The sequence below is a fragment of the Macaca nemestrina genome, chromosome 2 (genome assembly GCF_043159975.1).
Source record: "Macaca nemestrina isolate mMacNem1 chromosome 2, mMacNem.hap1, whole genome shotgun sequence".
Taxonomy (NCBI): Eukaryota; Metazoa; Chordata; class Mammalia; order Primates; family Cercopithecidae; genus Macaca; species Macaca nemestrina.
In genome coordinates this window covers 51,778,390-51,802,409 of record NC_092126.1, presented here as the reverse complement: position 1 = coordinate 51,802,409, position 24,020 = coordinate 51,778,390, and the positions used below count along the sequence as shown (strand labels likewise).

Genomic DNA, 24,020 nt, shown 5'->3' with positions numbered 1-24,020 from the left:
AATCGAGTTTAAGCTGAATGTTGATCTTCAAGGTCTTGGATGATGAACAGGAAAATATGCATTGAGATGACAGGAACTAGTGTTTGGTCACTAGTACCTAGAATATAGAAGACACTAAATAAACATTTCTGAATAAGTTTAAATGAGTAAGTAAAAGATACATAGGAAGATAGGAGAAATCATAAACTGTATTGTAAAAACTTTTCCTTGCTCCTCATGTAGAGAGATTCATGCTATAGAACAAATCAGGCAACAGAATAAAATAGAAAAGTCACCTTAGGGGATTATATGCAGGGTTAGTGCAACTGAAAACACTGACAGCTACTAAAAGACAAAAATGTATAGGTTTGGGGGGGACTAAAAAAATAGAGTTTACTTCTCTGGTATTAATGCCAATGATATTTATTTCTAAAAGGGTGAAGTGGAAAATAATTTCCTTATACTCAATACTGCCATTTACTTGGGTTGGTGCCTTATCTGTCACTTCAACACATCAATAAATATTTAAAGACTTTATAAGATATAATTCCGGATCCTAAGTTATATATATTCAATTAAAAACAAATGACATACACATAAAAACAATTAGTAAACACAGTAGTGTGTTCTGGGCCCATAGTAGGCATTAGTTAATTATTTACTGAATTAATTGACTATATAATAGCCAAAATTATAGTAATTCTGATATCTTCAGATTACTTTTTTTTCTGATGACCTCTAGGAAGCTGGAAATAAGTCAAAAAATTTTTAAGCATAAGAGCAGCCATCACAAAACTCTTTTACACTTGACTTCATAGGCTCTCACTCAGGCTTGGAGACTTTCTTAACATGGAGTTCTTACAAACATTATTACTGGGTTTTTCATTCCATTGTAGGTGTCCAAAACAAATGGTACAGTGAAGATGTCACTATAAGCAGGCCTAATGACCAAGAAGAAATAACAGCTCAAATCCTGACCAAAAAACTAGACAACAAAGAACAGAACATTCCACCCTATAGTAATCATAATTCCTATCATTATGATCTTGAGTGATCAGGATGTAATAAGTATTCAATAAGTGTTCATTTCACTATTATTATCCAAAAAGTTGCTTTTTCCCCATTATATCCCCTGTTTTGGAAAACAAAGAAGCAAATAAAATATTTTTAAAGAAAAAGCTTGCACTAAAGGCATTGATTTTACCCCTATTAAAAGACAAACTTGGGCATATTAAAAGTTTAACAAGTTTATTCAAGCATTCAGCCACATCAGTTGGGTGCCCTAGGACCACAAGCAGTTCAATCAGTGCTCCTCTAGGCAGGGAGGAAACTTTTTTTTTTTTTTTTTTTTTTTTTTGAGACGGAGTCTCGTTCTGTCGTCGCCCAGGCTGGAGCACAGTGGCGCGATCTCGGCTCACTGCAAGCTCCGCCTCCCAGGTTCACGCCATTCTCCTGCCTCAGCCTCCCCAGTAGCTGGGACTACAGGCGCCCGCCACCCCGCCTGGCTAATTTTTTGTATTTTTAGTAGAGACAGGGTTTCACCGTGTTAGCCAGGATGGTCTCGATCTCCTGACCTCATGATCTGCCCGTCTCGGCCTCCCAAAGTGCTGGGATTACAGGCGTGAGCCACCGCGCCCAGCCAGGAAAGTTTTATAACGTATTCTCAGCCTAAGAAATAGATATTAGACTGGTTAAAGTGGAGACTCCCTAGTTAGAGGTTAGTTGGTGGCTTCTGATTGTTAAAGTCTCTAGTTACGGATTAGAAGTTTCATTTTACTGTTTACTACACTGAATTGGGTTTTGGTTTGCTTAGGTAGGAACCCAAAGCACTGACACTGTCTCAGCCTAATGGCCTCCCAATTTATTACCATTCCTTCAAAAATGATTTTTAAATATTTAAATGATTCTTAAATAGGTACAATTACTAGCTAAAATTCTCTGGAAAATTTAGTTTAAATGACTCATTCTCCAAGGTTGCCAAAAAAAAAATAGCAAGCAATAGGGCTGGGCATGGTGGCTCATACCTGTAATCCCAGAACTTTGGAAGGCCAAGGCGGGTGGATCACAAGGTCAGGAGTTCGAGACCAGCCTGGCCAACATGGTGAAACCCTGTCTCTACTAAAAATACAAAAATTAGCTGTGTGTGGTGGCTTATGCCTGTAGTCCCAGCTACTTGGGAGGCCGAGGCAGGAAAGTTGCTTGAACCCAGGAAGTGGAGGTTGCAGTGAGCCAAGATCACGCCATTACACTCTAGCCTGGGCGACAGAGCAAGAGCCCATCTCAAAAAAAAAAAAAAAAAAAAAAAAGCAAGCAATCGCTAGTGCAGTACAAACACTTCACACAAGACAGCTTGTGTGGAAGAGCTAATTAAGTGACTTACATTTCACACTTACCAAACTCCATTTATCATCAAGTTTCTATTTCTCCTGAGAACACAGACAAAAGAAAATTCATCACTAGGTACTGAATTCGTGCTGTGCCAGTGGAGGAAGGCTAGTTAGAACTGGCAAATCACTTGAATTTGTGTTCTATACACCTAGGTTGAGTCTCTGCCATATTCTTGCAGTAGTTAATTTTTGACTGTTTTCCTTATGATTCTTGTTTATGGCAGGCAGCACTTCCAAAGTGGTTCCAGGAAGAAATCCTATCCTAAATCTCCAGAACCTGTGAACAGGATGAGACATCACCATCATGATTTATGTTTTAGTCAGTGAGATTATCTGGAGAGTCCACACACTGGAGCTGACTTGAAGATGAAAGGGGCCATCTAGGAGGGCATACAGGTCACCTTAAGAAACTGGGAGAGGCTCCTGGCCTATAGCCAGCAAGCAAACAGGAATTTTAATTCTATGACCCCATTGAACTGAATTCTGGCAATAACCCAAATGAGCTAGGCAGATTTCTCCACAGAGCCTCAGATAAGTACTCAGCCCAGCAGCCTCTTGATTTCAGCTTGGTGATGCCCGAGGCAGTGAACCCAGCCACGCCATGCCAGACTTCTGACCCATAGAATAGTGAGATTATAAATGGGTATTGTTTCAACCTACTTTGTGATAATTTGTTATGCAGCAATAAAAAACTAATATATTATGTCTCAATTAATGAAGTCAAAAATCCAGGAACTTTTCACCTATAATACCCGAGTTTCGGGAACCATGTCTAAGCATAAACCAAGAGTGAATTCTAAATTTATGGGAGGGAATAGCATTATTAATATCTTACTAAAGCAATACTAAAAATAATTATCCTACTATTAAAAACGCATTTCTGGGTCTAAGACTACCAGAAATTATAGGAGCAGGCTTTTCTTTTTTAAAATAAGGGGCTAAAAAGAGGGAATGTGATTGATTACTTGAAGGGAGATATGTCTATAGTAATGAATAGAAAGGAACATATTACAATTGTCAACAGGAAGAACTACAATTAAATGTGAATTATTTGGTTCAAAGAACAGCTATAATAGATTCTTGTGGCTGAATATCTGACTGGCAAACTTCCCGCAAGCTTCCAGTAACTGACCCTTTGTCCCCAAGCTGTGCTGTCGAAATTAGAGAGCCTCTAATGACCTTTTAATGTTTATTTGGAGACAAAGCATAAACAAATAGACTTCTCCCAAAGTGTCACACAGTGTAAAATATTTTCCAATTTGGTTAAGACAGTTTTTTTCACAATAAAAGGCAAGATGCAAAAAGCAGTTTGCATATTGCAATATGTATAAAAGGAATTTCAAATGTTAAAATGCCTAGACATGTTGTACCTTCAGATCAATAATTTTAAAAGCAATTTTAACCCCCCAAAAAAATTTGCTTAGAAAAATTAGTTACAAAGCTTAGGCAATGTAGGTCTTGGTCTTGGTCTTAGGTATTGGTTTATGGCAATGTTCTTCCTATTTTAGGAAATGATTAATACAGGAGCATTTCAATGCAATAAAAGCATTTTGACAAAGCCTGCTATAGTTTATCAAAATAGGACGTGATGTATGCCAAAGTGTATTTACATTCAGAAAACATAAATACACATTTTATTTAAATGAAGCCTTAAGAATTTGAGGGTTAACTTTTAACTTTGACCTACGTAAGATGCGTACCAATAGGACATGGTAAAGCACGGAGTAAAGTCTCCAAATATTATCAAATTCATCTCTCAGAAATAAAAGTGTGTTCAGACTCTTAAGAAAGTTTACCCTGGGGCTCAGACAAGTCTCTGTGAGATTGATTGGTCCAGGGTTCTGGTGGGACCAGAGTGGAATTGTACCTTTGTACTGTAGACTTTGCAGCTGCAGTTGTGTACCTAACTGAAATTGCACTCTTGTTGTCCTCTTATCAGTCATATGGACTGAATGACTCTCTGCTTTTAATCTCAGTGGTCTTTGATGCAACAATTTTGCTGTTGTTAAGGCATATATTTATTAAGACTCTTTCTGCGTGTTCCTTGCTATGGGTTTAGGGACAGAGTTCACACCAGTGTCTTGCCCTTTTCCCATGCCTACCTGTGTCCATGAAGTCTCTCCCAATCTTTTCCTGTTTTGCTTTAACAAATTGGGAAATGGCAACAAACAACTAGAAGGTGAAAACAAATAGGAAAAATGAGGGTATACCCACAGTTTTGCTGCTCCACACAGGCTGCAAATAAGGACACTTTATTTTTCTAACTTCTAGCTTAGCCCTCCCACCAGGGTGGGGGATGGGCAGGGAAACATCATCTCAGTCATTTTTTTAGTGAACAATTTTATCTTCTTTGGGAATTCGGGTTTATACAATTCAGGGAAATTGGCATTCCCAATGTATTGGTATATGGTAGTGACTAGGAGGAAACGCTCATCATAGAAACTCCTTGATCAATCCAGAGAAGGGTGGCTCTTATTTCCAACACCTGCTCACTCTGCCCAAACTCAGCCACCAGGACCATTGCCAAGTGGCTATGCTACCTGGCCCCAGCACTCAGGCTTAATCTACATAGCCACCACCGCAGAGGTCCTGCCACCACCATGTATGACCTGGAAACAGAGCTTTCTACCTTTCTGCCTCATGGTATCAGAAATCCCACTGCCTCTGGGATTGGGCAGCTCTCTTAACCTTCAACCTTAGAGCCTCTTCAACACAGGTTATCCAGGGGCCCAGAGCAGCCTATCTCATCAAAAGACACCAGTGTGTTGGTTAATAATGCAGATGCCTGGGCCCTGCCCCGACCCACAGAATCAGAATCAGTGGAGTTGTGCCCCAGGAATTTCCACTTCACTAAGTTCATCAGTAGATTCCTGTGCATTTCAAACTTAAGAAACACCAGGCCTTAGACTTTTGAAAAACCACATCTTTAAATTCCGTAGCAGTGAAAGTCCAGAGTTCTCGCACAAGCTCTGCTCTTGTCTTGAAGAAGGGAAAGAAAAATATATCTCACTTTTACCAATGAGCTTACAACTGAGGAAACAAGACAAAATTTGTTCCTCAGTCAGGTTACTCAGCCCCACAAATGTTGAATAGAAATTGGTAAAGTATCAAAGATCACTAAGATGAAAGAAGGCAACACACACACACACACACACACACACCCACACACACCCACACCCACAATGATGAGCAGTTTTTATTCAAATGGAAGAGCCTTGGTTGTGGAGGGGCTTGCCAAAGGCCAGAATCTAAGTGGGTCCTGCCAAATGGCTACATGATATTGCCCATGTATAGATCCCACTGGGCTATATACAGCCTTCAGTTGGATAACACAAGAAATCAGTTCAAACCAAATTTACTTTCTTTCCATCTTTTCTTTTCCAGATTGCTATTTTCTTCACTGATATTTTTAAGAAAGTTTTAAGCAACTATTAATGGGCATTCACTAGAATACAAACATTCAATGTTAAGTATCTGCACTAGTGAGGGATTAAAAAACACAGGGATTATTTAAATTCAAAAGTAATTTAAAAACCACACACATTGCATGCATCAACAACTCTAGCTTTGATTTAGTGCTGTTAAAAGAAATTAAAAAGAATTAATTTAGCTTTATTAATGTTACTTTAGGGAAAAAAATATATAAACACACATACACATACTTTGAAGTCTCAAATATCCAGATTGATTAGTTATAAACTCAAATTTTTCCAGAGCTAAGAAAGGTATAAGTGAAAAAATGTCTTAATTAACTGGTTTATTTTAATATTTCAGCTTAAGTTTGTATTCTATTCCATTACATAATATGTCTGTGTTTTAGTATGAAAATCATGGAAGAATACTTCAGTAAGATGCACTATATTTCTATGACGCCTTCGCAGACAGTTCTCTGACATATATCTGATAAGGAAGCCTCACATAATGAAAATAACAGGGCTAACGGCCAGCCCTCCACTTCAACTTTGGAGGCATCCCTACAACAGGCAAACATTCAATGTGATGTGGTCATTAATTTCTCTAATTATAATGTTATTAAATTATAATGATAATGTCATCCCTAGAAATGATGGCTTCTGATAGAGTTGTCTTCTTTCTCTTTGCAGGGAACATTCCAATATCTATCTTCAAAATGGCCCAGATAGAATTGGGAGACTATATAAGAAGGCCCTTTATCTTCAGTACACAGATGAAACCTTTAGGACGGCTATAGAAAAACCAGTCTGGCTTGGGTTTTTAGGCCCTATTATCAAAGCTGAAACTGGAGATAAAGTTTATGTACACTTAAAAAACTTTGCCTCTAGGCCCTACACCTTTCATTCACATGGAATAACTTACTATAAGGAACATGAGGGTAAGTTTAGCTCATGTAGCTGGAATTTCCTCTTACTTTTCAGTAGAAGTGACTTTTAGCTTCTACAATTGTGGACTTCTCTCCTGGATAAGACCTATAACTGCCATTCAGTTCTTAACTATTTTATTTTATTTCATTTTATTATTTTATTTTATTTTATTTTATTTTATTTTATTTTATTTTATTTTATTTTATTTATTTGAGATGGAGTCTCACTCTGTCGCCCAGGCTGGAGTGCAGTGGGGTGATCTCGGCTCACGGCAAGCTCTGAGTCCGGAGTTCATGCCATTCTCCTGCCTCAGCCTCCCAAGTAGCTGGGACTACAGGCACCCACCACCACGCCTGGCTAATTTTTTTTTTTTTTTTTTTTTTTTGCATTTTTAGTAGAGACGGGGTTTCACCACGTTAGCCAGGATGGTCTTGATCTCCTGACCTCGTGATCTGCCTGACTCAGCCTCCCAAAGTGCTGGGATTACAGGCATGAGCCACTGCACCCAGTCAACTATTTTATTAATAGGTACTTTGTTTCCATATAATAATAATGGCATATTTCTCTTGGTTGCACTCATTCGTGGAAAGTGTGAATGTGAGAGAATTTCTAGGTGGACTCAGTGAGAGTCAGAGAGAGCTGGAGCTTCTTCCCCTGTGCCCAATCCTTTCTGGCCAAATAGTATAAGAGAAATGGACAATGTGCTTTAGAGCCTAGAAGAGGCAAAAATCCAGAGGGAAGAGAAAGAAGGACTCAAGATGTGAATTGCCTTATCTCTGAAGTTCCTACATGTAAACATACTGTGGCTGTTGTTACCTCCTATCCTAACTTTAGATAAACTCTGCCCCAGCTAAGGTGGCATAAGTAGTCTCATATGTCAGTCAAATTGTACATGTGCCTGGATGACTCTAGTCACATATGAGACACAATTAACTGAAAAAGTCATTTGAATGTAGAACTTGGAAAACTTGAAAATATTACCTGAAAAACAAAGATAAGGTTTGGTGCCAGTGATCTTATTCTTAGTCCTTAACAATGATGGTAAAAAAGGTGGTATTTTGTAGTGATGAAAAGCAAGGTGAGATTAATAGACCAAGGTCTGAGCCCCAGCCTTACCTTTTACTGGTTGAGTGACCTTGGACAAATTGCTAAAATTCTTTCAGCTTCAGTTTCCTCACCTATAAAATAGAGACAATGAGAATACATAGTAATACCTCAATAAATATCAGCTGTTGTCATAAGCAAAAATGCTGAAGTCATGCTACAGTTCATTGAAATTATAATGATCAAGTAGGGAAATTAATTTAAAATTAGATTTGATTCAGTATTTGTTGTCTTTTTAAAAGAGATATTGTTTTAGAAGGTGAATGTGTTGACTTTTCTTGTTTTTGTTGTTGTTTAGGGATAATTACATTCATAGCATAAAAGGCTGACTGTCATCCTATTTCTTTTTAATAATTTCATGGTTTATTAGGGAATTACCATTCATTTTAAAGTTATGGTAATGGTACTGTGGTTTTATTAAAAGAAAAAAAGAGTTCCTATCTTTTAGAGATACATACTCCAGTATTTATGAATGGAATATGATGTCTGAGATTTGCTTTAAAATAATTTGATGATACTGGGGATAAGAGTATGTGAGGGTACAGATGAAACAAGATTGGCCTTGAGTCGATCACTGTTAAAGCTGGTTTGATGGCTACACGGAGGTTCAGCATTTTCTTCTCTCAACTTTTGTGTATGTTTGGAAATTTCCAAAATTAAGAGTAGAAATTTTTTAAATTTTATGGCTAATTCATGGGCAAAATTCTGAGATCACATAAGAAGTTTTGAATTTAGAAGAGGGTAGCCATTTTTCTCAGACTTCCATACCATGACCCGAGTTCTTTACATTGCAAACAAAAAGTCATTTTGCTTTCTGAAAACCCAGTCAGATACTAAAAAAAATTAAAAATGTCTGTGAAGCTTCTAAACACCCTAGCCATTAGCCTTTCATTTTCCTATGTCCAAATAGGATATCACATCCCCAAGGATCACACAGTAGATGCTTAATAAATGTTTGCTGAATGAATTAATGGACTATCTGTTCTCTCATTTAAGTTCAAACACATTCACTTTGTACCTTCATTGCATGTTGCTTCCTAGGGGCCATCTACCCTGATAACACCACAGATTTTCAAAAAGCAGATGACAAAGTATATCCAGGACAGCAGTATACATACTTGTTGCTTGCCACCGAAGAACAAAGTCCTGGTGAAGGAGATAGCAATTGTGTGACTAGGATTTACCATTCCCACATTGATGCTCCAAAAGATATTGCCTCAGGACTCATCGGACCTTTAATAATCTGTAAAAAAGGTACATCTTTTTTACATTATTTTTTACATTATTAAAGACAGGGGCAGGGCAGTTTGTCTTTTAAAAATAAGTCAAGTCTTCTGTGTTGAGATTGAGTAGGTAAGGTAGAGAGGTGGTGACTAGAAAAAAAGGCAGGGAAGAGCCAGGCAGGACTAGCAGAAGAAGGGATAAATGGAACAAGCATTCATATGGGGAAAATGCCAATGAAGCTAAGCTGAAAGAAATATATTCTCCCAGGGATCAGTTTGCTGTATCTAACTTCCAACAGTGGTGCTGAAGAGACATATGACTTTACCAAATGTGACTACCAAAAAGGCACTTCACGGTGATAGATCTGTAGTTACTCATACTATATTGGTAAACATAATATCATAGTATTTATTTCTAACATCATGAAAAAAACAATGTAGCTCAAGAGCCTGAAATACAATCCTAACTTGAACAATAGTTACCTATAAAGACTTGTCTCAGTTTGTGGCTATATGCACCACAAAACAGACACACAAGTTTGAATTCCAATCTTCCCATTTGCCAAAAAGCATTTAATAGTTATGTGGTCAGCGGATATCCAGATATAGGAATGTCTTCCAAGCACCAGATACTGATCATAAAAATTCCCTGAGTGTTTCTATGTCTGTAAAACAGGAGTGACTGGTCCAGACTTATGATTTATTAGAAAAAAATAAATATTAAAATTTTTTAAAACTATAAATCACCTGAAAACATAAGTCAAAATACATGCTAAAAGTTTAATCTTACTAAAATAGTCATTTTAACTCCAGATTCTCTAGATAAAGAAAAAGAAAAAAATATTGACCGAGAATTTGTGGTGATGTTTTCTGTGGTGGATGAAAACTTCAGCTGGTACCTAGAAGACAACATTCAAGCCTACTGCTTAGAACCAGAGAAAGTTGACAAAGACAACGAAGACTTCCAGGAGAGTAACAGAATGCATTGTAAGATTATAGAAGACATGTTAACTTTACTTTTTTTCCCCTTAATCCATTAATTCTGCTAAGCTTATTCCCTCATATAAGTAAGTACTGCGTGTCTAGTCTGTGGTCCTTATAACAAAGCATATTGGATGTGCAATTTGATATTCAGCCAAGTAAGTCAAAATAAAAATTCTAAGCCAGGTAAAGCCAGAGGCACCAAACTTGTTTCCCAAACTGGTAAGGATAAAACATCAATTATGGTTTAACGCATATGTATGTGACATTAATACATTTATTTATCCACTAGACTCATTCTAAAAATTATTTGAGGCAGTTCCAAATTATTGAACTAAATACTTAAAACTATATTATATTTTAAAGCATCTAACTATATTTAAGAAAATAGTTCAAACCACGAGTTCTGAAAGGTATTCATTCTACATACTATGTTGCCCTCACTGGGCCCCCTAGTCTGCATCATTCTTTTCTACATTTCAGTTCACTTTACTTTTCTAGAAATGCTTTTTTTTTTACAGTTTAGACTTTTTCTTAATTCTCAGACACAAAATAATGAGCTTAGTAAGATTATCTATTTCTCACAATTTGCATGAGAAACAGAATCCCTTAACAACAACTAGACCAATAAGTAGAGATTTTTGTTTGTTTGTGTTTAACTTCTTCAAAATAACCTGTACTCAGAAACCGAGAGCACAAAAATAACTATACTACCAAAGTAGAAAAAGAAACAATTAACAAAGTACAGATTTTGTTTCTAACTTTTACTTTTATCTGGGTGGAAGGTCCTCTTTCCATACTTTAATCCTATCTCTGTTGTGTACCAACAAAAATAGTTGCTATAAAAAGATACTCAAAATTCTAGCCTGAGCAGGTTTGATTTGGTACCAGTGTCACATGTGGTAAACTCAGGATTCTTCCCAGAACTAATTTCCACTTTGGAAATGTTTAGGGCCACCCAGTTTGAACAATGACCATAAGTTTCTTCTGAGTGTTTCAGGCCACCTTGCATATGAACTTTTAGGTCTTTGTGGCCCTGTCCCTGCTGTCCTTCTTTATTTTTTCCCTCCTTCATATCTCTTCCAATCTTAAAAATTTTGTCTGGCAATCTTTTAAAAAAGCTAATCTTATGTTCTTTGTACAAAAGAAATTTATGGTAGAAAATTGGAAAATTTCTGATAAGCAAAAACATCCATACTACTACTCTACCAACATGATTAATAACTCATTGAATACTAATCTTCAATCTTTTTTCTATTAATTCTATGTGTGTGTTTTGTTTATATGTATGTATGTATGCACACATCTGTATTTACACACACATACACACAATGTGTATAGTTTATAACAAAGACAGCAAGTAGGTTTTATCTTCAGTATTGTGTTCATCTGTTACTATGGTATTGATAAGAATCCTCAGGCTGAATTCAGTTCCAAAATGAAAGAGTGCTGTGATTGATTAGCAATGTCTGACATGAGTATAGGAGGGAGGAATACCAGCATGTGTGCCAGATATTTTCCATTCCAAATTGATTCTATTTATATAGAGGTAACTCTCACTATCTCAAGCATTAATTATTATTAGTCACAAACTCTGCTCTTGACTTACAGCTGTGAATGGATACACTTTTGGAAGTCTCCCAGGACTCTCCATGTGTGCTGAAGACAGAGTAAAATGGTACCTTTTTGGTATGGGTAATGAAGTTGATGTGCACGCAGCTTTCTTTCACGGGCAAGTATTGACCAACAAGAACTACCGTATTGATACAATCAACCTCTTTCCTGCTACCCTGTTTGATGCTTATATGGTGGCCCAGAACCCTGGAGAATGGATGCTCAGCTGTCAGAATCTAAACCATCTGAAAGGTAGGATATCTTTATCTGAAATTAGCAGTCAGCTGAAAAAGGTGGTTACTGGGAATCAGAATATAAAAGCTAAATATCTTTGAAATAATCTGAGCGTTGAACTGGCATCTTAGTGTTATTCCTATGATAGTATATATAAAATAATGTAATAAAAAAGACTGTAAGACAAGAATATTATAAAGTAATGAAATCTGAAAATATATTAGTTTTTGGAAAGAACAACTGGCCCTGAAAGTATAGTACTATATATACTTACTCAAATTTGTAAAATATACAGTGTTGTAAAATCCAGAAAAATTGTATGTGGCAGTGGAAAGTACCCTGTTTTTCTACTTATTTCCATCAAGTATAATTAACTTTGTTCTTTATTTGAGCCTGGCCATCCCCTAGTTTAACTCGATAAATTCTTCCTTTATCTCTTTAACTTAGGCAATAAAAACATTCCTTGTTCTTGAAAAATATTAGTTTTTAATATTGGTCTACTGAATAAATTAAGTTTAACATAGGAGTTCGGATACTTTACTTTGACCTGCAAATATAATTGCTTTTATCAAATATGCTCTGGGCCACAGAAGGCCCAGCACAGCAGATGCACAACCATCTTGTACAAGAGAGCTATAATACATGCTCATTTGGTACCTCCTCCTCCACCCAATACAACCCCTTAAAATACATCAAAGCCTCTCTTCTCTGCATATCTACAGATTTGTTCTTTTTCTCTCATCAAAAGAACTACCAAGTGAAACCCCACAGAAACTGGTACCATATTTTAAAAATACATATGCTTAATATCTCTATGCTGTATGTACATAAAAAACAAAGTATGTCTGTTTTAAACTTGAGTTTTCCATCACGAATTTATTTACAGCTGTTTGCCCTCCTTTATAGTACTGTTTCTATCTGTCTATTCCTTCAATTTCTACTTGTCATCACCCGAGCAGTGTTTACAGGGCAATAGGAGAAACATTGGCTCCATTAATCAATGCCTCTTTCTGTTTCATTTCAGCTGGTTTGCAAGCTTTTTTCCAGGTCCAGGAGTGTAACAAGTCTTCATCAAAGGGTAATACCCATGGGAAGCATGTTAGACACTACTACATTGCCGCTGAGGAAATCATCTGGAACTATGCTCCCTCTGGTATAGACATCTTCACCAAAGAAAACTTAACAGCACCTGGAAGGTAATTCACAAAAAGAGTACTATTTCAAAATATGCTCTCCCCTACACAAAGGAACTACAAAAGGTTAATTCAGCAATTACAATTTTAATTGGTATCTGATATTGAGTAACTAGACTGCTAAATATTTATTAAGGTATTGGGTGTAAGAGTCTGAGTTTGAGAACTATGAGTTTTGAGTCCATGAAAAAAATTGGGTTCAAAAGATATCAAATGCTTGACAAAGTCCTAAGAAAACACTGAATACAATTAGATAAATCAATTAATTTGCTTTCCATTTCAGAAAACATGACACTGTACAATTCAGCAGCATGAAGTACATTTACAGTGCTATATAGCCATCACAACTATCCACTTCCAGAACATTTTTTTATCATCCCAAATAGAAACTCTGAACCCTTTAACAGTAACAACCTTCTTCCTCTCTTTCTCCACTCCCTGACAAGCTCGATTCTACTTTCTGTCTCTATGAGTTTTCCTATTCTAGGCAACTCATACAAGTGGAATCATACAATATTGGTTCCTTTGTGTCTTTTATATCACTTAGCATAATGTTTTAAGATTTGTTCATGTTGTAGCATGCATCAGAATTTCATTCCTCTTTAAGGCTGAATAATGCTTCATTGTATGTATATACCACATTCTGTTCATTCATTCATCTGTTGATAAACATTTGGGTTGTTTCCACCTTTTGGCTATTGTGACTAATGTTGCTATGAACAATTGTTATACAAATATCACTGTTCAAGACTCTGCTTTTAATTCTTTTGCATATCCAGCTAGAAGTGGAATCCCTGGATCATATGGTAATTCTATTTTTAATTTTTTGAGGAACCACATTACTGTTTTCCATAGTAACTGCACCATTTTACAGGATCATCAGCAATGTGCAGGGGTTCCAATTTCTTCACATTCTTATCAACACTTTCTCTCTCTTTTTTTTTTTAATTAATAGCCATCCTAATGAGCATGAGTGATATTTCATAGTGGTTTTGATTTGCATTTCCTTAATGACTAGTAATGTTGAGGATCTTTTCATGTACTTTTTAGTCATTTGTGTATCTTCTTCAGAGAAATATCTATTTAAGTCCTTCAGCCATTTTTGAAGTGGGGTTTTTTGTTGTTGTTGACCTGTAGGAGTTCCTTATATATTCAGGGTATTAATTCCTTATCAGTTATTTGCAAATGTTTTCTGGCATTTTATGGGTTGTCTTTCACTTTCTTGATAGTGTCCTTTAATGTACACAAGCTACTCTTTGTACATGTCTGAATGACTTCCACGGCCTCCCAGTCATTCTTTCTGTTTGTCTTCCTTTCCTACTATCGATTTTTTACAAAGCAGTACTGTGATCTTTCAAAAACGTCAATGAGATGATGCCACTCCCCTGCTCCAAGTCTTTACTCATATATCACTTCCTCAGAGAATCCCTGTTTGCCATCCATATTAAAAATACCCTCCTTGGAAAGGTTAAGTAATTCATCCAACATCACACAATAAATGGATAGCTAGGCCTCGCTCAGCCCAGACCTGTGACTCCTGAAGCAGAGATGTCAGTCCCAGGCTACACTGACACCTACATGTGATTACTCCTAAAGCTGCATCTCCAATTCAGAAGGCTTTTGTGAATTTCAGATTTGCATTTCAAACTTTAGCTTAGTGACATCCCCACTTGGATGAGGCTGTTCAAACTTCTCTCCTCATCAAGTACTGCCTCATTTTATAGAAACTATCTCTGAAAGCTATCTACTTTCTTTGCCAATACCTATGAACTTATCTCTGCCTCTTACTGAGATTAGAAAAGCAGGCTCCTGACTGGTCTCCCTACTGCAATCTTCTATTTTCCAATGCATTCTCCAAACAGCTACCAGAGGGATCCTCCTAAAATGCTAATCCTGGATGCTTAAATCTTTCAAATGCTTCTCACTGCCCTGGGATGGGCTGAAACCTTAACTAGGTCCTCCTGCCTATCTCCCATCTATCTAAGCCTCATTCTTCACTCCTCTGCCCTGCCCTGCATGCTATGCTTCTGCCATATTTTCTAGAACATGGCACACTCGCTGTTTTCTCTAAGCCTTCTCATAGGCAGTTTCTTCTTTGTATACACCAGCCCTAGTCTCCGCACTACACACACACTTCATCTTGCTAACTCTACTCCCCCTTTAGATAGTTTTAAGTAATCACTTCCTCTGGAACATCTTTGTGGCCTCTTCGCTGCACTTTTCCCCAACCTCAAAGAAATGCTCCATAACACCCTGTGTTTATTACACTGTATTATATTGATGGGTTCTGGACTGTCTTCTCTGCTAGATGTAAGGTTCATGTGGATAGGGATGAGTCCACCTTGCTTATGATTAAGTCATCAACACGTAGCAAGATTCCCAGCAAAGAGCAGGTGTTTGATGCAGTTGTCAAATGAAAGAAATGATGAATGAGGTGGCTTTGTGCAAGTCAAATAATTACCTTTCTGAAATTTAATTTCTTCATTTGCAAAATAGGGAGAATAATACCAACTTTGTGGTGATGTCACGTGAGTTTCAGCTAATAAACAAAAGCTCCTGGCCGGGTGCGGTGGCTCACACCTGTCATTCTAGCACTTTGGAGGGCCAAAGCGGGTGGATCACTTGAGGCCAGGAGTGCAAGACCAGCCTGGCCAACATCCCAAAGCCCCATCTCTATTAAAAACCAAAAAATTAGCTGGGCATGGTGGCATACGCCTGTAATCCCAGTTATTTAGGAGGTTGAGGTATGAGAATCACTTGAACCAGAGAGGCAGAGGTTGCAGTGAGCCAAGATCGCACCGCCAAGATCGCACCTTGGGCAAGAAAGGGAGACTCTGCTTAAAAAACAATAAATAAATAAATAAATAAATAAATAAATAAATAAATAAATGTTCCTGAGCAGCTGGCCAGTGCTAATACACAACAAAGAGTAGCCACTGTGGGCCAGGCGCAGTGGCTCATGCCTATAATCCCAGCACTTTGCAACGCCGAGGCGGGCGGATCACGAGGTCAGGTGATCGACACCATCCTGGCTAACACGGTGAAACCCCGTCTCTACTAAAAATACAAAAAAGTAGCTGGGCACGGTGTCACATGCCTGTAGTCCCAGCTACTCAGGAGGCTGAGGCAGGAGAATCACTTGAACCTGGGAGGCAGAGGTTGCAGTGAGCTGAGATAGTGCCACTGAACTCCAGGCTGGGTGACAGAGCAAGACTTCCTCTCAAAAAAAAAAAAAAAAAAAGAGTAGCCACTGTGTTTTTAAACATTTCACAATTTGATAAAAAGAGTCTATGGTAGAATCCTTTGTCAAGGGATTGACAGGGGCCCTTTTGAAAATTTTCTCTTCACTTGAAAAAATAAACATCCTCCATGATTCTCTACTTCTTAACTGACCATCCTTCTATGAGTGGCCTGGAACTGTCTGCTTTGTTTGAGTAACTGGTACGGATTGCTCTAAATCATGGATAATATTCATCTCTAAGCACTGGTCAGAATTTTTCTCTTAAATTAGCACCTTAAGTGAATACCTGCTTTCTGTTCTACTTCAACCCCAGCATTAAACATTTTTTTCCCCCGGCAGTGACTCAGCGGTGTTTTTTGAACAAGGTACCACAAGAATTGGAGGCTCTTATAAAAAGCTGGTTTATCGTGAGTACACAGATGCCTCCTTCACAAATCGAAAGGAGAGAGGCCCTGAAGAAGAGCATCTTGGCATCCTGGGTGAGTCCGTGCAGAATGTTTATGGCTGGTATATGCTTCCCATGGGCTAAATCAACCTCAGAAAGAATAGTAACGTCAGGACCTACTGCATGATTTCTATGTGTAAAGTAGGTGTGTGGAAGATAAAACAATAAAATGCAGCAGCTAATTACTTTTCCAAATGTAAATTATCAATAGTAAATTCTCATCATTAAAAGCCCTACTGACGGCTGGGAGTGGTAGCTCACGCCTGTAATCTCAGCATTTTGGGAGGCCAAGGAGGGCAGATCACTTGGGTCAGGAGTTTGAGACCAGCTTGGACAACATGGCGAAACCCCATCTTTACTAAAAATACAAAAATTAGCAGGGCGTGGTGGCAGGTACCTGTAATCCCAGTATCTCGTGCCTCCATGCTGAGGCATGAGAATTACTTGAATCCGGGAGGCAGAGGTTGCAGTGAGTCAAGATCCTGCCACTGCACTCCAGCCTGGGAGACAGAACAAGACTACATCTTAAAAAAAAAAAAAGAAACAAACAAACAAACACACGCGCGCGCGCACACACACACACACACACACACACACACAAACACAAACACCCATGCTGACCTGACTTCAAATGGTTATTTTTTTTCTTCAAAGAGGAAGGGGAATTGTGTGTTGTGTGTTTATGTGACTTGGTTTAAATAGATAACTAAGTTGTGAGCCTCCGCACTTAAAGATGTGTTCCCTTAGAAATAAAATCCAGGCTAGGGCCGGATGCGGTGGCTCACGCCTGTAATCTCAGCACTTTGGGAGGCCGAGGTGGGCAGATCACAAGGTCAGGAGATCAAGACCACCCTGGCTAACACGGTGAAACCCCATCTCTACTAAAAATGCAAAAAATGAGCCGGGCGTGGTGGCAGGCGCCTGTAGTCCCAGCTACTGGGGAGGCTGAGTGAGGCAGGATAATGGCGTGAACCCGGGAGGTGGAGCTTGCAGTGAGCCGAGATCCTGCCACCGCACTCCAGCCTAGGTGACAGAGCGAGACCCCGTCTCAATAAATAAATAAATAAATAAATAAATAAAACCCAGGCTATAATGAGACAAGCAGGATCTGTCCTAGAGCCCTCTGCAGGCTGCCCCTAGGCAGAGTCCAGAGACCTGTTCTCGCCAAGGCACTCAGGCAGAAAAGCCTAGTGGGTGAGCAAACAGAGTATGGATTCAGATTGTCCTGGTTCTTCACTTTTATTTTTCTAGCAGTGACTCAGAGGTATAGTACTTTTTGAACAAGGTATTACAAGAATTGGAGGCTCTTATAAAAAGCCGTTTTTTTGTGAGTACCCAATGCATACATTAGCTGCGTGACCTTTGAAAGTTACTGAACTTGGCCGGGCGCAGTGGCTCACGCCTATATTCCCAGCATTTTGGGAGGCCGGGGAGGGCAGATCACTTAGGTCAGGAGTTCGAGACCAGCCTGGCCAACACGGTGAAACCCCATCTCTACTAAAAAAAAAAAAAAAAAAAAAAAAGCACAAAAATTAGAAGGGCATGGTGGCGAGCGCCTGTAATCCCAGCTACTTGGGAGGCTGAGACAGAAGAATCGCTTGAACTTGGGAGGCAGAGGTTGCAGTTAGCAGAGATCATGGCACTGCACTCCAGCCTAGGCAACAGAATGATACTCCCTCTCAAAATAAAGAAAAAAGAAAAAAGAAAATTACTGTCTGTCCCTGCTCCCTTCTGTAAAATGGGAACAATAGTTACTAAAGTTGGTATAGGGATTAAATGAGTTACTAGACATAAACACTCAGAAAAACAGGAAGCTCTCAATAAATGTCATTTTGTATATTACATAAAATATTTATGTAAAATATATATTTTTATTCTATAATTGGTAATCATTAATTTTGGTCATGGAAAATCCAGAACAGTGTTATCCTTCACATCCAAAACAATTCAACTTACCTGCTTTGGGTGGTCAAAGTTTATAGCACCTAACTCTTGGTACAAATGACACACCTCTGGCCAACAGAAGATTAGGCTGAGGAGTGTCAACATTCTGAATAGTTTTTGTAGATGTGTAAACTTACTAACTGGCTTGTACAAAAATGATAATCAATTTCATTAATCTGAAGTTGATTAAAAAGCCCTTCTCTCCTTCCAACCTCTACATATCAGATTGATTATGGATTTTTCAAAAACCAAGCTTTCCATTCACCACAAATAAGCATGTTGCTCCTAGTAGTTCTTGCCAGAGAACACAGTCAAAGAAGATAACTATCTTATACATTCTGCATGTTATATACCAAGGAAGGATAATAATTCTCTCTTTGTTCCCAGGTCCTGTCATTTGGGCAGAGGTGGGAGACACCATCAGAGTAACATTCCATAACAAAGGAGCATACCCCCTCAGTATGGAGCCGATTGGGGTGAGATTCAATAAGAACAACGAAGGCACATACTATTCCCCACATTACAACCCCCAGAGCGGAAGTGAGTACAGCACTGTAACAAATCAACAATGTTTAATAACCCACTGTACTGGTCACTTACAGTGTCCTGCAAAAACTGAAGGCAGGAACTCCCAAGGAAACTGCTCATATATCATTTCTAGGCATCATGTCAGGAAACAAATAAACCCCTTCTCCTACCTCCAACTGGTTTATGGAATTTTGTCCTGCCTTAATTGGATGATTATTGACAATCCTGAGAGTAATTTAGTTGGGTTGTATCAATTATACATTTCTGGAGTACTCTGGGTGATTTTTAATTTTTAAAACAGTTCTTATAAGACTGTACCATGTTAACTTTAGAATATTTGAAGAATTTAGAAAGGTGTAGCCCAAAATATTATCTATAGTTCTATAAACAATCACTCATATTTTTATATAATTCTTCCACTTTCATCTGTATACATATAATATATATTTTAAATATGGTTGAGATCATAGCAAATAAATGTTATTTTAATTTCATAATCAGAGTTTGTTCTTTTAGCATTGCAAGGGTTTTAGAAACATAATTTAAATGATATAAAATATTTCATCATGTGGATTTTTTCACTATTTTTACATATCAAGAAGGACCAGTGAAGACTGGAGACTTTGCTACCACTTGCAGTATGACTGTGAGCAGGTTATTCAGTCTTTCTGGCTTCAGTTCTCTCGAGTGTAAATCTGAGAGATTTAAATAGGATCACCTGCAAAGTTCCTTTCAGTTCTACAATTATTTTCAGTTCCATTTTATTCAATAGACAATGCATTGATTACACTGTATTGCCAGGCATTGTTCTAGCTGATAGAAATATAGAGTCAGCACCTGCCTTCAAGAAAGTTAAGCTCTGTTCAAGAGAAATACACACAAAATAACCTGAAAGGTGCTAGGGACATTCCCGGAAAATGTGTGAGCACAAAGAGGGACACCAATCCCAGGAGAAGGTTTAGAAGAGTCTGTCTGGATGCAGTCACATCAGTCTGTTATCTGACACCAGAGCATAAGTGGGATTCCATTCCAATTTATAACAAAGAACTCAAAAGTGGGTTATTCTAGACTAAACTTAGTCTACTTTGTGGCTCAAATGACCATATTAGAAAGCACACTTCACCTCTCTACTGTGACCTTTCTCACAGGTGTGCCTCCTTCAGCCTCCCATGTGGCACCCACAGAAACATTCACCTATGAATGGACTGTCCCCGAAGAAGTAGGACCCACTTATGCAGATCCTGTGTGTCTAGCTAAGATGTATTATTCTGCTGTGGATCCCACTAAAGATATATTCACTGGGCTTATTGGGCCAATGAAAATATGCAGGAAAGGAAGTTTACATGCAAATGGGAGACAGGTAAGTGCAACTGGGGGAAAAAAAATTGTTCAATCTCTTTGAAAATGATCCTTTGACAGAAATAGAAATATCTAACTTCATCATTATCTCCAAAAATACTTTAGTATATACCTTTAAAAGATAAGGACTTCTTTAAAAATGCCCACAATGATCACACCTTAAAATAATAACCACACACATCATAACTCTTTAAAGTTATCAAATAGCAAATCAATGTTCACATTTCTCCAATTGACTTATTAGGTCTGTTGTTTGGATCAGTATCCAAACAATTACACATATTACAATCAATTTATATGTTTCCTAGGATTGTTTACTTGCAGTTTTTCTGTTGCAAGAGTCATCGGTCTGGTAGAAGTTTCCCATGTCTTTATTTTATTTATTTTATCGTATGGTATCATTTAACACAGGGGTCCCCAACACCCCCCCACACACACACCCATGGGCCACACAGCAGGAGGTGAGCCTATTAGGTGTCTGTTAGGAACTGGGTTGCACAGCAGGAAGTGAGCAGCAGGTAAGCAAGCATTATCGCCTGAGCTCTGCCTCCTGTCACATCAGTGGTGGCACTAGATTCTCATACGAGCGCAAACCCTATTGTGAACTATGCATGTGAGGGATCTAGGTTGCACGTTCCTTATCAGAATCTATGCCTGATGATCTGAGGTAGAATAGTTTCACCCAGAAACCACTCCCCTTTCCCAACGTTTTGTAGAAAAATTGTCTTCCGTGAAACCGGTCCCTGGTGCCAAAAATGTTGGCGGTCGCTAAAACATGGTTCTTTCTCTCTGCTTCTATTTCCTACAACTAGTAGTTAGATCTAAAAGTTTGATCTAATTCAGATTTTTTTTTTTCTTTCAAGACTGCTTCAAATGTGGTACTGGGCACTTCCATCAGGGAGTACATAATTTGTAGTTGGCCCTTAACTGGAGATGTTATCAGCACTGATGATGGTTTCCTAGATTCATAAACTAATCAGGGTTGCATAATGGTAATATTCTAATTCCATCTTCCTTTCTTTATTAGCTGGCATACTTCTCTATAAACAGAAACGTCTTAATGAATTATTTGGTTACCCTGAGGTACACAGTATACAGAAAGGGTATGACAAATACTTGATTCATTCCTTGTATTTACAAGTTTTCAAATTAATCACTCTCCTCTAGCATTCTTCAAAAGCCTCTAAATAATTTTTTTACTTTTAAGTAGTATTGTGCACTCACGGATTTAAGCATATTTGGTGTGTTACGATTCACTGCCATTATTCCTACTGACGTTCAAAGTATCCTTTTTGATACCGAAGGACTTGTTCAGGTTGATTCCTTTATTTTTACATCATAGTAGTCTGAAGATTCTTTGCTTTCTAGTATAATGAGACACCAGGTTAATTTTGCACATTTTCTGAGCCAGAACTGGAACCATTTGTTCCCAAAAGCCCTGTTTTTTGTTTGTTTGTTTTTTTGGTGAGGAATCATTTTTGGAACCACAATGTGGGCACTAGAGCTGCTTGTTGCTATTGGGCAAACAATTGTTTTGGGGCCTTTTCAGTGGAAGAACATGGGAAAAGACTTTTCAGATGAATTCATCATGATTTCATACTAATACTTTCTATTCAAATTTGAGTCTACAGATTTTTTGGTTTGTTATTGACTGCATCAATCTTATATTTGTATCTGCCTTAAACTGCACTGAAAAATCTTATTTTTTTAATGACACCAACATATTCACTTGATTCATCTTATAACACACATACAACAGTCTCAGAATCACAATTACAACACTACAATCAACAATATGATTACTAAAAACAGTTTAAGATTTGTTTGCCAATCTTTTTGTCCTTAGGGTAGATCCTACTAGAGATTTTTAGCCAAATTACATATTTAAAGTCACCTGGAATAGTTCTTCTCTACATAGTTTTGCCATCACTGGATATACGGGTTAATTCATTATACTCCTCTGTTTCAGCAACTGCTTTTAAAACTGTAATATTATTTTATGTAAAATATTCATAACTCACTATAGTAAACTTATTTATTTATTTTTTTGCTTTATAGTTTATTTATTTTTTTGAGACGGAGTCTCGCTCTGTCACCCAGGCTGGAGTGCATTGGCAGGATCTCAGCTCACTGCAAGCTCCGCCTCCCGGGTTCACACTATTCTCCTGCCTCAGCCTCCAGACTAGCTGGGACTACAAGCGCCCGCCACCACACCCGGCTAATTTTTTTTTTGTATTTTCCGCCCGCCTCAGCCTATCCTTCCATTTTTAAATAAACAAATGTGTGTGTATTCATATCTTTGCTTTTTTCACTTCACAATAGAATCTGAACATCTCTTCATAGTATTGTATGGAAATATTGCTCATTCCTCATTTCTTTGCATAGTATATATTACTCTGATGTGTGGACATGCTACAGTTTATACAATCAGTCCCTTATTTGACAAGTGTTTGGGTTGCTTCTAGTCTTTGCCTTCACAAATACAAAATAATGTACAGCTTTGTTAGCCTCGTTCACGTCTCTTTGTATTTTTGCCAGCATACCTTTGTGATAAATTCCTAAAAATTGTATTGTTGGAACAAAAGGTAAATGCTTATACAGTGTTGTGAAATATTGCCAAATCCCCCTCTGTAGTTGTGCCAGTTTGTATTTCCAGAAGTTACAAGTGAGATTATCTGTGTTTCCACAGCATTATTACAAACTATATTGTCAAATTTGGGGATTTGCACAAATCTGATAGGAAATAAATGGTACAGTCAAGGAGTGGATCCTATTTATCTTTTTCTATATGGCTATCCAGTTATCCACAAAAAAGCTAAACTTTCCCACATTGATTGAAATGCTGCCTTTATCATCTACTAAAATATTTATACATAAGTGAGTCTATTTCTAGATTTTCTATGCTGTTCTGCTGGTCTTTATCTATTCATGCACCAATACTATACTGCTTTAATTGGAGGGCCCTTTAGTATGTTTAATGGCTATAGGTATGTCTCATTTCTCTTCTTTTCCTTCATTTTAATGACTAATTTTGCTTACTTATTCTTTCTACTGAACCTTAGAAAAACTTACCTAGATCCAGAAAAAGGCTTGATAGTGTTTTATTGGGATTGTTTCAAACGATATAAGTAGGGAGAACAGACATAATTATGAAGTTGAGTCATCCTACATAAGAATGCATGTCTTTCCATTTGTTCAAGTCTACATTTGTGTTTTTCAAGAGTATTTTATAGTTCCTCTTATATGGGTCTTGGATATTTTTTTAAGATTACGCCGAGATGTTTTATTTTTATTTGGCCTTTGTAAATGGTAATACGATCACTTAAAATTTTAAATATGTGGCTGGGTGCGGTTGTTCACACCTGTAACCCCAGCACTTTAGGAGGCTGAGGCCAGTGGATCACTTGAGGTCAAGAGTTTGAGACCAGACTGGTCAACATGGTGAAAC

At 37.8% G+C, this 24,020-nt stretch overlaps 1 protein-coding gene across 4 annotated transcripts in view; it reads left to right on the top strand.

Moving 5' to 3' along the window:
• Positions 1-24,020, top strand: part of C (ceruloplasmin) — a 55,604-nt gene that overhangs the window by 2,966 nt on the left and 28,618 nt on the right. For all 4 annotated transcript variants that reach the window (XM_011721764.2, XM_011721763.2, XM_011721766.3 and 1 more), the window contains exons 2-9: positions 6,470-6,717; positions 8,852-9,064; positions 9,847-10,020; positions 11,626-11,880; positions 12,887-13,058; positions 16,636-16,775; positions 19,073-19,225; positions 20,362-20,573. In XM_011721764.2, coding sequence (XP_011720066.2) covers positions 6,470-6,717; positions 8,852-9,064; positions 9,847-10,020; positions 11,626-11,880; positions 12,887-13,058; positions 16,636-16,775; positions 19,073-19,225; positions 20,362-20,573 — 1,567 coding nt within the window. The remainder of the gene's footprint in view (positions 1-6,469; positions 6,718-8,851; positions 9,065-9,846; positions 10,021-11,625; positions 11,881-12,886; positions 13,059-16,635; positions 16,776-19,072; positions 19,226-20,361; positions 20,574-24,020) is intronic.